The sequence below is a fragment of the Temnothorax nylanderi genome, unplaced genomic scaffold (assembly GCF_030848795.1).
Source record: "Temnothorax nylanderi isolate EJ_2023f unplaced genomic scaffold, tnyl_v1.0 TNYL_tig0233_pilon, whole genome shotgun sequence".
NCBI lineage: Eukaryota > Metazoa > Arthropoda > Insecta > Hymenoptera > Formicidae > Temnothorax > Temnothorax nylanderi.
Genome location: NW_027249295.1, coordinates 120,694 through 136,472, shown reverse-complemented (window position 1 = coordinate 136,472; position 15,779 = coordinate 120,694). Strand labels below are relative to the sequence as shown.

The window sequence follows — 15,779 nt, the reverse complement described above, 5'->3', positions numbered from 1 at the left end:
AGAACTCTTCCAATCATCGCCAAATTCAATACCAACCTTCTTTTAATGATAGGGTAGACCGGGGCACGTTGTCACACATTTTGTTCAATATTTTTTGTATTTTTTACATTTAATATTTGAAAGTACTTTGATATGCCAAAATTTCGAGTGAACCCTCAGCTTCAATTGGACAGTATCGAATTTTGTGTGATTGTTACTCTACAGTTGTTACATAACAATAAATAACGACAGGTCGCTTGTGACAACGTGCCCCGGTCACGGGGCACGTTGTCACATCAAATGTAATTGCATGCAAAATGTTATCCAAACTGTATTCAACGTAAATATCAATATATTATAGTGCGCTGCAATGTAAAAAAGTAAAATTCTTCACAGAAACATTTATTTTAATTCAAAAAAGTACAAAATTTTCGTCTTAATCTAAATACAAGAATTCCACTCGAATGCGCAACTTATTGATACACATTTTATAGGCACGCTGGCGAGCATAACGAAATATCGATGAGTAACGACCCTAGAGATAATAAATCCAATCGACAAAGAAGTCGGTAAAGAAGAGCAAGCTAAACACAATAGAGGGTTAGAGTGATATCAAAATTGTATGTGACAACGTGCCCCGAGGGCATTTTTTTACTCCAAACAGCCTCATGGTCGACACGTTTGAGATATTCATAAGGTTAGGTATTACACGCGGTAGGTAAAAGTACATACTTTAAGATAATATAAAAGTCTATTCTGAAAAAACATAAGCTTCATGTGCAGTACGTTGAATATTAGACAATAAAATTTTACTTACGGTCGCAAAAAACTTTCAAGTTGATTTTACGTCAACACAGCTGGGGCAATCTCAACACTGTAAACATACCAAAGATGGGCATACACTAACACGTTTTGGGAATAACGGGTGTAGTCCTCTGATTATTAGTTTTTTAAATAAAGCCGATGTGACAACGTGCCCCGGTCTACCCTACTCTATCGATTAAAAATTCAGCCCGATATCTCAAAATTTGCGTAAATTAGAGCAATCACGGACATCGTTGATAAATTATCAAAATGACATAAATTATCAAAATAATATATAATATGTGATATAATATGTGAAACCAGCAACTTATGAAATGACAAGAGCATGATGTAAGAATACAAAGTGTATTATTGATTATTGCGCATAATGGCAATTTTTGGGCAAATCTCTTATTGGTCAATCACTACGTAACCTTGAGAATGATACATCTGTATGCCTATTCTCTAACTTTCTAACGACGATGTCGCTATCGTTATGTAGCGACGATTGTCGCTTGCGCAGACGACACTGTAACGATAAAGCTATTCTGTAACTTAGGCTAACGATACCGTATCGATACAAAATGCGGTACCGACGTCGTTACCGAAACGAGTATACTCTGATTCATATAACTCTATCGCTGTAGTATCCAGCCAATAAAATCTCGTCTTTGAAACATCCTTTCTAATGAGTTTAAGAACGTTAAAATAAGTTGAGGTTAAATAACAAAGGTGCTCGATTTGACTTTCGCGTTTCTACGAATTTCTCTAAGGTGCTATGCTCAACAGTAATTTCTTACCTCAAAATTTAAAATTAAAGTTTATTTCATAGTTAAACTTTACTACATATTCCAAATATTAATACTTTTTTTATATTCGTAGAAAATACAATACAGAACGGGACAAGCAGAAAACGTAAATATGTTACATCACTATAATTAAAGAAAAAAAAATAAATTATGTGTATGTTTCCTATTTAAGTTTAAATTGTTATATATATATATATATATTTATTTATTTATTTACAGGTAGGAATGAAAGAGAATAAAATATAGATTATAATGTTACCGAACAAAATGTAGTAGATAATCCATGTATGTCACAATAAGGTATTATATTAGCTTAAAATTAAATTCAAAAATAATCTTTCGCCAGTGATGAAATAATATAAACTTTTTATTAGTCGGCCTGACTGGCAATAATTTAATAATTATAACGACGTTTCGACCTCTATTTTGGGTCCATATCAAGTTAATGCTGAAACAACGTAAATTGCCGGTAATATAAAATAGAAACAAAGCGGATTAGAAATTCAACTTACATGGATCAATGTGCGTCAAAATTAAAGTTAAAGTAAATAAAAGTTAAAGTAAATAAAATTAAAATTAAAGTTTGTCATAGTTAAACTTGACTACATATTCCAAACATTAATACTTTCTTTATGTTTTCAAAAAATGCAACACAGAACAGGCCAAGTGAGCGTAAAAAACGTAAATATGTTACAACACTATAATTAAAGAAAAAGAAATAATAAATTATGTGTGTTTTCTATTTAAATCATATCTGGATCGACTATCTGAAAAAATATTTGAATTATCTAATAATATAATATTACAGAGATAGTAATACATACATACGTGTGTGTGTGTGTGTGTGTTTAATATTATGTATATTGTTTATATAGTTTGCATAACTCTAAATTAATAAATGAGACAAGTATAAAACTTTTGATGATTATTATATTTACTGCTTGAACATTCAAGGAATGATTGCCATGATGATTGACATATGATTCCTCATGAATATGCGGCGCAAGAATATTTATGTATGTACAATCGATGGTTCCAATAGCTCCAGGAAATGGCTGTGCAGCTTGTGCAAATTTATTCTGTACTGCAGCTTTTTCTTGTGCCGTCATAGGAAATTTTATCCATTGGCGTAATAAACGTATATTTATCAATCGTGCCACTTTGCGTATACAACGGCTAGCAGTTGGCTGACTTACTAACTAATTCACATTGGTCTTCAACTGGTCTTTGATAACTGCCGTGAGCAAAGAAACCAATAGCTACTAACACTTGGAGTTCTGGAGACAAGCCAGTTATACGTTGTTTTTATAAATCTTGTCTCAAAGCATTAACAATTTGCATGACTAAATCTTGAGGAAGTCTAAATTGTGCAATAAATTCATATCGAGGAAGTTGAAATGGATTTTGAACATCGCGCATCAATCTTCTTTCTACTTTTCTTTCAAGTCTCCTAACTCTTTCTTGTAAGAGTAATACATTCCATGCTAAATATACTTCAGCCATTGTACCTTCAAAATATAGACACGAAAAGATTAATTTATCAAAATTTAAACTTAACAAAATTTTTATTAAAAACGTATATGATTTATACTGCATGTAAAGATTATAAGTAAAATATAACCTAAAATTATTTTTTATTTGATTAATTTTAGATATTAAGACATTTGTAATACATATTATTTTCATACTTAATTTTGCTGTAATATTATTTTTTGCGAGCTTTCTTTAATGATATATTTTTATTATATAAAAAATACACTGTATTTACTCGTACACTTTCTATACACTTTACTCGGAGCCACTCAAAGTTATTGGTCGCTATGTCTAGTTATGTTGTCGCTATTGCTTATCGAGGGGTACGAGACCCCTCGATAATCTAACGACAAAGTTCGATATTTTATCGACAACTTTAACGACATTTATCGTTTCACTGAATTACGGAATACCACTTTTCCGGGGAGAGAAGGGTGATGGGCTTCTCCGACAACTCCTCGCACGGCTCGGTAACCCGACGCGAAACTTTAATATTGGGCGCCAGACGCGTAGACACGCGTCCACGAAATACTCCAAAACTGCGCAAATCCGGAAACACAAAACGCAAGGAATCCGGCGTGCGAGAGAGTATGGGCGAGGTTGATAAAAGGGCAGCGCAACATTCGGCGGGGTGACGCGTAAATCATACTCACATAGTTAATGAATTGAGAAAACAAGGTTTATTGTAACGAGTCGTTGAACAAAAGAAGAATGCAATTATGAAAGGCAGACATTAATTGTATAATTAATAAGAAAAAGGAAGATGAGAATATCAAACTCAGACCTTAGATAAATTGTTCCGATTGTAAATGAACGCAGTTAGATAACGTAGCATGAAAGATTTTAGTCTCGAGCTTGGATAAGATACAGTAACGGAACAGATTTAATCATACGTTAATTCACAGCAGACGCGAGGGATGCGTCGTGATCCAGAAAATTAAACTTACAACTAACATAGAATATCGGCAAAACGACACAGCCGAATATGACATAACCGGGATAAACGCGAAATCATAGTATCAATAACACGAAGTATCGCGAAAGTGTCGTGGGCCACGCTCGGAGTGCGTGAACGCCACGTCCAAAACTGCACAGGAATTCTGTCGCCAAAGTATCCTACTCTAACGCAAGTATCTTAATCTAACGCGAATATCTTAATCTAACGCGAGCGATAATTGTAGCGCAAGCCACGTCCAAGCGCAACACGTTATTGCCAGCAATACTTTAACGCGAAGAATGAGAGGCAGAGGCCCTCGACCTAACGCAAAATACTGTAGCTAACGCGAAAATACGAAATTCTCGCAAGTAACAACGCAAGGTGCTAGAACTGACGCGAGAACACGAAATTACCGCGAGTAACAACGCAAAATACTATAACTAACGCGAAAACACGAAATTACCGCGAGCGACGGAGGAACGCAATAATGAACGCGAATGCCATTCTAACGCGAATCGTATCCTAACGCAAACACGGGCTGAACGCAGTCATTCGTACGCGAATAAGTCACCGCGAATCATATACGTTAACGCCGGAAACAGCCCAACGATTATTTTCTAACGCACTTGACATCCCAACGCCAAGATCCACCGAACACGAGTAATATTCCAACGCGAATAATCTCTGAACGCACTCATTCCAGCGCGAGAAACGACCAAATGCAATTATTAATCTAACGCAAATAATATCTCGACGCAAGTACCAGCGGAACGCAATTACTTCAACGCGAAAATGCGAATTAAATGTTACTCTGACGCGAATATCCTAATGCATGAAATTGCCGAACATGAAATTGTTGGACATATTGAGCAATTATTCCAAACCTATGTATCTAATCTATTCTATGACTGTAATGGTTAAATATTTTATAATTTGTGATTGGTAGCATTAAAGGTTCTAAGTAACTTTTATTTTTTAATGTTTTATTCAGGTCAAGTCTACCATCTTTTCTCTCTCTCTCTCATGGGCGTGCCCTTCTTGTTTAGACGTGTCGAACTCTGAGTCTGTTATAATAAATCAGAGAAATATAATATAATCATTTGACTCGCTTTATTTCTCACGAGATAACCCTGCGAACAACCGACTTCTAACAGAAATATTCGAACGCCATTACTGCCGCGTGTGGAATCTAAGTCCCGACCGTAAGAATTAGGACGCATAAAGAAAACGCGCGGACGCGAACGCGAAGGTCGCGAGACGGGGCGAATTCCCGATATCGGAACTCGTCATCGACGCATCGACCGTGATCTCCAGAGGCCAGCAAACTTCGGTCAAAATCCCGTGGCCACGAGACCATTCCGGTGCCCCTCGCTATCGTTCTCGATCGCGAAATCTACGCCTGGTCGGCGAGCAACGTCGACATTGAATTATTCCCGAGCGAGAGCGCAACCCGGAGGGCGGTATCGTGGCTTTACATGCTGAATATTACCGAGGCAACCTCACCGTTCTTCTGCTCTCCCTGGAAGCTCCTCGCCGTCGCCCCAAGGGTCAGGAGAATCGCCAAATCGACCAACAGAATCGCCAAGAAGTATTATCGCGACAACTTTTACGCGTGCGAAGGCTATCGAGGACGATCCAGGAGTGCTCCCGAAATTTCGCTCGATGGCGGAATCGATTGCGCGCCCCACCCCGGGCGTACGCAGCCGCTCGACGTTAACGCGCGGACCAATTAGGGGCGAGCCCGCAAGCTCGCGACGTATCCTTGCGCAGGGCCGACAATTCCGGCTCCCGCAGGGCGCTTAAGATTTCCTCGCACGTATGACGATTTCGCCGGGATCCTTCCCGGTAGCGGACGAGACGCTAACGTCCCCGTGTTTCTCGTTTCGGCCCGGGAGTTGTGGCCATCCACCCCGGAGTCCTTTTTGCGGGTGAGGAGGGCAGGCGAAGTTCATTCCGCCCCGGCGTCCCGGGGCCCTGCCTCTACGGGTCCATCCTTCGCCGTATCATGCGCCACGCGCGTGTCCTTCCGCGCTCCCTTGCGCCCGCCGGCCTGCGAGTCTCGCCGCGGTCCGCTCGCGTCGATCGATATCCTGGCTCGATTCCTCTCGGTCGAATATATCATTCCGCATTTTACGATCCGCTGCATCTCCTCAGGAACTCCAGTCTCAGCTCGGTGAGGCGCCACGTATCAATACAAAATAACAAAAAAAAGGATCAAAATACGGAAACGCAATTATAATTATGCCCCTGGAGATCTCTCGCTCTGACTCTGTGAACCGTCCTCGGGCGCGAAACGAATAATTATCGAAAACCCGCGCCTTGTGACGGCGGCGGGGCGCTGCCACGATGCAGCGAAACTGCAACGTCACAGCACACATCGCGTTTTGGATAATAAAAACGTCCACACACCGAAAAAATATCTCATTTCGGTATTTGGATGATCAGCACCGTCCACAACGCGTTCTCATCGGACATCTCATCGGATACATGGCAGAATTTTTTTTTAAACGGCGATACAAGTTTAGCGATAGAATAGTTGCTTTTTTCGAAGCCATCGGAAAATTTTTTCCACCGGAAGAGAATACAACCGACAATGAGTAATAATTAATCCGTATTTGATAAATAAAAAAACCAAATATCCGAGTTTAGTGTTTTTTTTTTTTTCTTAACGATATCTTAAAAAATACAAGCAACCCCCAAATTTTATCAACAGTTTTAGATTCGGGGGGCAAAAATACATAGAATTTACCTCTTTTCAATTGATTTCTCGTTGGGGCCCTAATTGTAAAAATTTACCAAAATTGAGTCCAATATCTCAAGAATTACGTAAATTAGAGCTATCACAACACTTCTAATACCATACACATCACGCACGCACGCACACGGGTATTAAAAAAAAAGTAATTTTTCGATGTTTTAGAATATTCTGAACACATTGGCATCAAAAACTAAAAAAAATTCTACCCTTATATATTTAATTCGTGTATAATTCTTTAAAATTTGGTTGATGAGACCTGGCTTTATACGCGATCGAAGGTTCATCGACGACTACAAGGTTTCCTTTATGTAATTTTATGCCACTTGCACTTTTTGCATACTTATATTTACACTTCATTTAAAGAAAAAGAAATACATTAAGTAGTATGAATTTTCCACGGTACGTTTGCGCGAACAAGTTAATTGAAATATGCGATATTAATTAACGATAATCGGGATTACTATAGTAACGAATATGTAAAATAAAACAATAAAATAATAACAAAGTGATTATCTCTAATGAACAAAATTACAGAAAACGAAACGTTTATAAAAAACTTCTGTAATAAGTATGCATTGATATCATTAATTACATTAAATATTTTTGTACGTGTTATTACGTTCTTTACATAAAATGTAATATGTTACTCCATAATTACATTACTGTACCTTATATACACGATGTATAATTACAAAATTTAATTTTGCTTTACAAATATTATCTGAATGATGGAAGAAAGAAAGCTGTAATGATGTCGAACTGAGCGTTTACGAGGATATTGACGCGTTAAAGTATCTCATAACAACCGATAAAATAATAACTTAGGGGGTATAACGAATTATTGCTGAGCACCCGGTGTCGCGTATATCCGCACTTTCCCCCCCCCCCCCACAATTCTTGTAAAGGGAGAGATTATTCACGATCGCGTCGGATCCTTTTTACTTTTTACCCAGCACCGAGGAGACATAATCGAACGCTGCGCCGTCGGTCGTCATTGTCGTTGTCGTCGTCGTCTTCGTGCCCTTCGACATATCGAGGGCTAACGTCTCGGCGAGATACACGATCGACTTTATCCCACATGGGGCTGACAGTCCTCGTGATGGATAATAGGGCTGCCCCCCACCCTCCGTCTCGCGCGCTTTTGCCGCGAACGTGCAATATTTCACGGCTTATTTACTTTTTGAAGACGCACGTCTACGGTCAACGCATCGCGACGCTCCGGCCGCGGCGTCGCGTAGGCAACGGGGACGGAAATTTCTGAAATTTTTCTTCTCCTCAGCATTTTGTATAGAGACGCGTTTTACATGGTGTATCCACACCGTTGATATTCACACATCGACTTAACTTCTTGACGGTTTATTTATTACAGCGTTTAGTTAGGTAAACCGTTAAGTTTAGTTAATTTCAAATCGTTCAATAACGTCGAAGCTCTTTTTTATGTACAACTTCTCCTCGATAAGCTCCTATAATGTTTTTTTCCGAGGAAAATATTTTATTTTCGAAAAAAATAGCTCATGGGATGCCAACCAAGAAACAATTTACTGTATAATTCTATTTAATATAACACGAAGGAATTATTTAATATAATAATAAGGAATTCATAGTGAAATTCCGGGAGGGCCAAAGGGATTCGAAGGATTCACAGGACGTGCTCCTTCGGAACCGGTGCCGATCGTTCTGTGAATATAGTCAGCGATTAAAATGTTCTCTCTCCGGATACTCTCTGTGTGCGCTGATAATTAATTCTGCGTAAATGCGATTACCGGAAGCGGATTATTTTCCGCGCTCAACGGTACTTAGCACGTATCGCGCGGGTCATTCATAACGCGTGCGCACGTATTTGCATGCAAGCATAAATAATGCAAGGAGGGAATCCTGAATTACGACTCGCCGGAGGGAAGCGTGCATATATTTCCGTAAACAACACAGAAATTTCCGTCATCGTACTTGTGCCGTGACAAGCGACCGGTCTGGAGGGAAATGATCCTCAATTCGTTAACACGGGCCCTTGATTCATATTTAATAGTACGATTCGACGCAGAAGTCACGAATCGATGCTACGTTTTGCTCCTTCTTATTGTTAACCCCTTGACTGTCAATGACGGAAATATCCGCAAAAATAAAATTGGCCAAGACTACTCCATGACGGAAATATCTGCACATTCAAAAAAGATACTTATACTCCAGCAATTAGAACGGGATACTATATTTTTATATTTTTGGGGTCGTTAAATTCAAATCTAAAATCAAAATTGCGAAATTCAAAACGGCGGACTAAAAATACAAAAAATTGTTCAATTTGCATAAAAATTTGTATTGAAAGTTTCTCGAAACCACTGTTTTCAAATTCAAAATAAAAATTCAAAAATTTAAAAAAATCAAAAATTTAAAACGGCAAATTCAATTGGGATCTGACATGAGGGCGGGGCTTAACCAAATATGGCGCAGGATAGGTAACACTTTCTCATATAAAGGGTCACTTTCTACATTTTTAATAGACTTTTCCAGGGTTTGAAACGATCAATTTTCTCTAAATTGTCAAATAAATGTTTGACATATATGAAGCACTCATTGGAGTTGGGAAAGCAATGAAATCGATCATTTAAAGTTTTTTGAGCCTTACTTTCACAACCGCGAACTGAACAATTAATTCTGCTCGTAGATTTACAACGCGGAGAAAAAAATTCAATATCCATATTAATAAAAATACAACGTAAAGGTAATTACAATGCCACGAGATGTTACATTTTAGTGCTTTCACTTTCGACCACCAGATGTCATGGCGACTAGAGACTGGCCATTCGAGGATTCCGCGTGATTGGTGCACGTGACTTGAGCCCACAAAATGACAGCGTCAATAAGGAACGCCGCTGCTCACCGAGCGTAAACGGGCATAAAATTTGGATTGGAATACGCTTGCACTCTGAATGTATAGTGCTATCGCTGATGAATGATGTATAAACTAGTGTATAAATAATAATGTAAATATATATGAATATAGTGATGTATAAATGTATGTCCTGAAAAATGTTTCGTAAGTGAAATAATATCATTAAATAATAGAGAATCAATTGATAGTAATCACAAATGATATAATGCCGAAAGAAAAAAAATTGTTTGGTAATTATTTTTATTTTTGTTTTTATTATTTTTATTTTTAGCGCAGGTACAATATATATGGAGGGGTAAATACTATATTCCCAGGTAGCAATTAATGTCTAAAAGACATCATAAAGACATCTTTAAGATTTCTGGCATCTTAAAGACATCTTTATGATGTCTTTTAGACATTAATGCTACCTGGGTTGGTGTAAGTCAAATTTTTTAAAATATTTTCTTGTGTGCATAGATGCAATCTGTACAACATATAAAGTGCATCTATGCACACGAGAAAATATTTTTAAAAATTTGACTTACACCACTGTGGTTTTTACCCCTCCATATGTAAAATAAAATGTAATGCAGTAAATAATTATATGAATTAAATACATTATATAAAAGAACACAAGTTTAATTTCTTAAATGACTATCTTACACAAAATTAAATCAAGTATTTAATTAAACTCTCTTATATATGGCTATAAATAGTTAATTGAACTATCGTACTATCGCATGCATATCCACGTACACAGCAAAATATATCACCAAGATATCTAGAAGATATCTGAATGACGGAATATCTGACTGCCTCAAGATATCATGAGAATATCTCAGAGACATCTCCAAGATTATAAAAAGCCATGATAATTTTATCTCAGATATGATTCTGCATATATGTCGGATATCTATGCCTTATTTAAAAGCAGATATATGTTACATACAACCTAAATAGCAAGAAGAAAAGAAGAATTTTTTTTTAAATTCTCGGTTTTTGAAATTAATTCTTTTTCCGTATTTATTCTTTCTTCTAAAATGATTCTTAAGAGTTCATAAGAAATTCATTTTTATGTCACCAATTCTGAGTCTTTCAAATATAAAAGAAGTTCTTTTCATAAGAATTCGCAATAAATTCAAAATTATGCTTCGATACTATTCCAATATTTTGCATTTTGCCATCTCTGCACTATATGATATCTCGGAGGTATCACGAAAAATATTAGAGCCAAGTATCTCACAAGCTCGCCTTTTATCCTAGTGCGTAAGGATTTTTGCTTACGAGAAAATACTGGCGCATGTAGCCGCGTCGCGGCAGCACATGTTACTAGCGCTCGCCCGAGCAAAAATTTTCTAAGTCTCCTCGCGGCATGTTGATTTCACGCCGTGGTCGTTACCTCCGGCGCAGCCCCAGCAAAAATTTTCTAAGTCTCCTCGCGGCATGTTGATTTCACGCCGCGGTCGTTACCTCCGGCGCAGCTCCAGCAAAAGTTTTCTAAGTCCCCTCGCGGCGAGTTGTTTTCGCGCCGCGGTCGTTACCTCCGGCGCTGTCCGAGTGAAAATTTTCTAAGTTCCCACGCGGCGTGTGGCTTTCGCCGGGACGAATCGGTATGGCGTCCAAGTCCTCTAGGATTGTTTTATTGGCTACGAATAAACTTGAGTTGATCTTTATAAAATATAAGAGCTATAACTATGAATCGGCCATATATTCGAATGCAAATGTTGCAGAGATGTCTTTTTCAAAGATATAATGTGATATCGAGTCCTGTAGATATTCTGTAAATATCTGAAAATAAGATATCTCAGATTTGACTTAAAATTGTAGGCATAAAGATATCTGGCTATATCTCAGATATATTTTGCTGTGTGGGTAGCCATGGTTATACTATTGTAAACTTTGTTCGGTAATTGGACTTTGGAATTACTTATTCGAAGTCGAAACCTAATGAAATGCATCATTATTTTAGATTGTATGTTATGGCAGTTTTTCAACGCATCGCATTAAATGCACTGCATTTTTTCTTAAAAAAAATTTACTATATCATATTTTTTTGCATCGTTTTCAAGTATGGAAGATATTGCCTGATAACAATTTCCATCTCATAAAAGTATTCAAATGTTCTGTTATTGACAAAAAAAAGCGTATTACGTCGAAAACATTTTAACTGAACAAATTTTGTACATTCTGAAATCGGTTTGTATGTGACAGATCCAGCGGAATTTAAACACAATTTACACACAACGTTATATTTTGAAATACGGGAGAGAATATATCCGGCAATGTAGTATAACACATTTATTTCAATGTTTCCTAAGTTTATGACCTTTGTGGAAAAATCAGGGACAAGTGGCATTTTTTAAAATTTCTTTTGTTTTGGGCTTACTTAAAAAATCACCAGCAATAACTCTATCATCTTCTCATAGCTAGAGTTACCTACTGGCTTTAAATATTTTGATATCGCGATAATCTTTAAATTTTGTTTAAATTGCAAAGCATTCGGGGTAGGTCGTTTAGCTCTAACAGAAGAAAATATATTTTCCACACAATCTGGCGTTAATCGGCCTGCTAGAACATATTCATAGCCTTTTTTATCGATTACCCAGGTAGCACATATTAGTTTCATATACGTTTTTTGAACGTATACATAGTTTCATAACCGTAAAGAACCATTAAGAAACGTTGAACAAAAATGTTTTTGAAACCATGATTTAAGAAACGTACTTTTTACGTTTCTACAGTTAACAAAAATACCTATTTGTTAAATTTTTCCTTTAAAAATTATAATTTGCTTTATCTATATATATATAATAGCTTTAATAGCCTTTTTTGAAACATTTAAATTTATATTGCACTAATTATTATTGCACAAAATAAATCATTTTATCCATGCACATATATCCACTTATTTACTTAAATTAATTTTGTCCTACCGGTCTTTATCTATTTGTCATCGGACAAATCTGAGCTTAGAAAACTTCCAACAGTTGCAAAATAAACATTCTGCTGAACGTGGCCATTGAAAGAACATTTATATGTGTGTTTCGTTTTGAAGAACTTCCTGAACTGGTGCACATCAGTAATGCAATTAAGTTAGAGTGAGACAAGTATATTTTGTTTCACTTTAACTTATTGCACGAATGTGCACCAGTTCATGAATTTCTTCGAAAAAGAATAGACGTCATACATGGTACATGCATAAAGCTTCTAGAACATTCTCATGCATGTCTCAAAGACGTCATAAACACGTTCAAAAGACGTGAAAAGTAGGAATTTTAAATGTCTTTATCTAAAATGTTTTTATCATTAACAAAACGTTTCTATAATAGTTTTTTAAACGTTATTTTATCGGAAAAGAAATTAGCTTTCACGCTAAAAATGCATACACAGCTGAGAGGAAGCGCAATATTGAGTATAGATATCGATATTTAAATCATGAGGTAATTCTTTCAATATTAATTGATGGTAATTATTTAGAATACACGCTGCACCTCGAATATCAATGAAATTATGCTCATTCGACGCGTTTTGACACGAAACGAAAGAATCTGGCAGCAAAATGCGGCGGTCTGCCATGCGAAGCGAGATATTTAGCGTTAAAGTTGACGACTCTCAGGTTAAGAATCCTGTCATACCGACGTGACGTAGCGACCATGAATATGCCCCGCGGCCACATTCGCATGCTCCGTGGTCACATGTGCAGCGACGTACCTTAACGCGCTCAACTTCGGATCGTTATTTACAACCTCCAAATTTACTAATGTCGTATTCAGTTGAGCAAATACATAATAATCCGTGGCTCACGGTACAAGATGTTGTTGGCGATGCGAAGACATGGCCGAAATTTATTCGAAAGATGTTTTGGGAGAAAAATTTTAAGGATCATAACAGAATGATCATTGTGAATTTTGCAATTTTAAATCATATTTCCGAAGATTTTTTGCATGATATCTTAAGTTTTACGTTAAAAAACGCATACACAGAGGAGAGGAAGCGGAATATTAAGGATAGATTCCGTTATTTAAAGCACGAGGTAATTCTTTTAATTTTAATTGATAACTATATGAGCAAATAAGTATTATTATGTTTTTTATACTTTGTAGGAATTCGGGCAAATTCGACGCAGCGCTGTATACAGCTACAGCGTTTATTTGCAGGAAATGTTAGATTTAAATTTCAATCCAATTAACAAATAATAAAAATGTATTTAAATATCTAATATATATATATATAATGTTATTAATACAACAAATATTAAAATGTTATTTCGCAACGGGGTGTATCAAATATTAATTGTGAGAAGTGTGGATGTTGCAACACAGTTTCTTGTTCCGATGTCGAAACGTGTCTCCAAATGTTATTCTGTTTGCCCGGCCTCGACAGTAGACAATGGAGGATACATCTGGGCGATGACGTCGAAGAAGATTTTTATTCTCTCAGCCCTAGGATGAGCGTGTTTAAATAGAAATTCGAATAAATATCCCTCGACATGGTGCGATCGAGTCCCGTACTTTGGAATATTTGCTCGAACTTCTCTCCAAACACGCTCAATATGCTGAGTATGGGCGCCTGTAAATTAAGAAATATTTATTTTAACATATAGGCACTTGTAACTATATATTCATATCGTTAACGTTTTACTACATGTTTTGCCATTACTTACCAGCCTAATTGATAACTATAGCAAACAAGTATATTGTTTTTTATTCTTTGTAGCAATTGGGACAAATGCGACGCAGCCGTGTGTACAGTTTACAGCTTTTTCGATAGAGAAATGTTAGATCTTAATATGAATCCAATAAATAATTAAAATTGAATGTATTATTTTGAAGTTGTGATTTTCATTAAAGCAGATATTTTGTATTTAACTATTTAAAGCGCGTCACTAACCTATATAGGTTAGTGACGCGCTTTAAAAGTATTTAAGTGTTTAAAGCGCGTCACTAACCTACATAGGAAATATCATTTCGAATTATGTTACACTTCTGACTTACCAACCAAACAGTTGTCACGTGACCTCTTGCATGCGCGTGCGGCCACGGAGCATGCGCATGTGGCCGCGGGGCATGTTCGTAGTCGCTACATCTTGTCGGTATGACAGGTCTCATAAGTCGATAGTCGTCAACTTTAACTGTTAATATCTCGTTTCGCGGGGCAGAGCGACACTTTTTTCTGCCAGATTCTTTCGTTTCACGCAAAAACGCGTCGATTAAGCCTAAGTTCAACGAAATCGGTGAGGAGGCCCAAATTCTGCATATTTACCAATATTGTAATAATAAATTCAGTGATCGTTGCTTACGCGTAAAATCTGACTATAAAATATATCAAATCGATCCTCTCCACTTCCTGGACTACAATCGCGCGCGCTCTTAAACAGCCTTATTCACTTTCATTTTATTAAAAGTGCCATTCGAAAAATCGTCTACTTTAATTTTCGGTGTTAGTTTTAGCTGTAAATTTTCTTGAAACTCAGCAAGTTCTTTTACATGCGAGCAATTAACCACAGAAGAAGAAAGATTATTTGCACTTATGAAGTTTGTAGGCAAGGTAATAGTTTTGTTATTAAGCAAACAGAATTTTAGATTCTTTAAAAGATGACCAGGATCAGCGATAAACCAAAGCTTACGATTATTATCAACAGGATGGGTAACTGAGTTTGTTACTGTCGAATAACGTCCAGCAAAACCAACAAGAAATTTACGCCACCTCGTTAAATTATTCGGTCCCATATCGTTTGTAACGCTGTGTACGTAAAGTCCGATGGATTCTGCTTTTTGAATAATTTCAAGTGCGATAGGGTGTAACAATGCTTCGTCATAGCTGTCAGGTGTTAAATAGAAAGCGACATTTTGTTTCGAACGTGAAAAGATACCATCGAGTACAAAAATCAAACCATGCGTAGCTTCAGCACTTTCACCTACATGCATGAGAAAACACGAAGAAGCAAGAAACATTATAAAAACGGGTAGAAAAAATGCAAAAAAAATGGAAAGAATGATAACGAAAAAAAAAGGAAAAACAATTTGCCGTAATGATGCAAGAGGAAAAAAGTCACAGTATGTACATACCTAATTGTAATTGATTTAT

At 36.8% G+C, this 15,779-nt stretch overlaps 1 protein-coding gene and 1 pseudogene across 1 annotated transcript; both read right to left on the bottom strand.

Annotated features, from left to right (window-relative positions):
- Positions 1–1,867: 1,867 nt before the first annotated feature.
- Positions 1,868–3,735, bottom strand: LOC139779581 (putative nuclease HARBI1; annotated as a pseudogene).
- An 11,326-nt stretch (positions 3,736–15,061) lies between these two features.
- On the bottom strand, positions 15,062–15,776 carry LOC139779589 (uncharacterized). The gene has a single exon (XM_071717989.1). The coding sequence runs from the start codon at positions 15,644–15,646 to the stop codon at positions 15,062–15,064; it is 585 nt and encodes a 194-aa protein (XP_071574090.1). The 5' UTR covers positions 15,647–15,776.
- Positions 15,777–15,779: the final 3 nt, after the last annotated feature.

Coding starts and splice junctions, on each gene's coding strand:
- LOC139779589 (XM_071717989.1), bottom strand. CDS start 15,646: ATGTTTCTTGCTTCTTCGTGTTTTCTCATGCATGTAGGTGAAAGTGCT.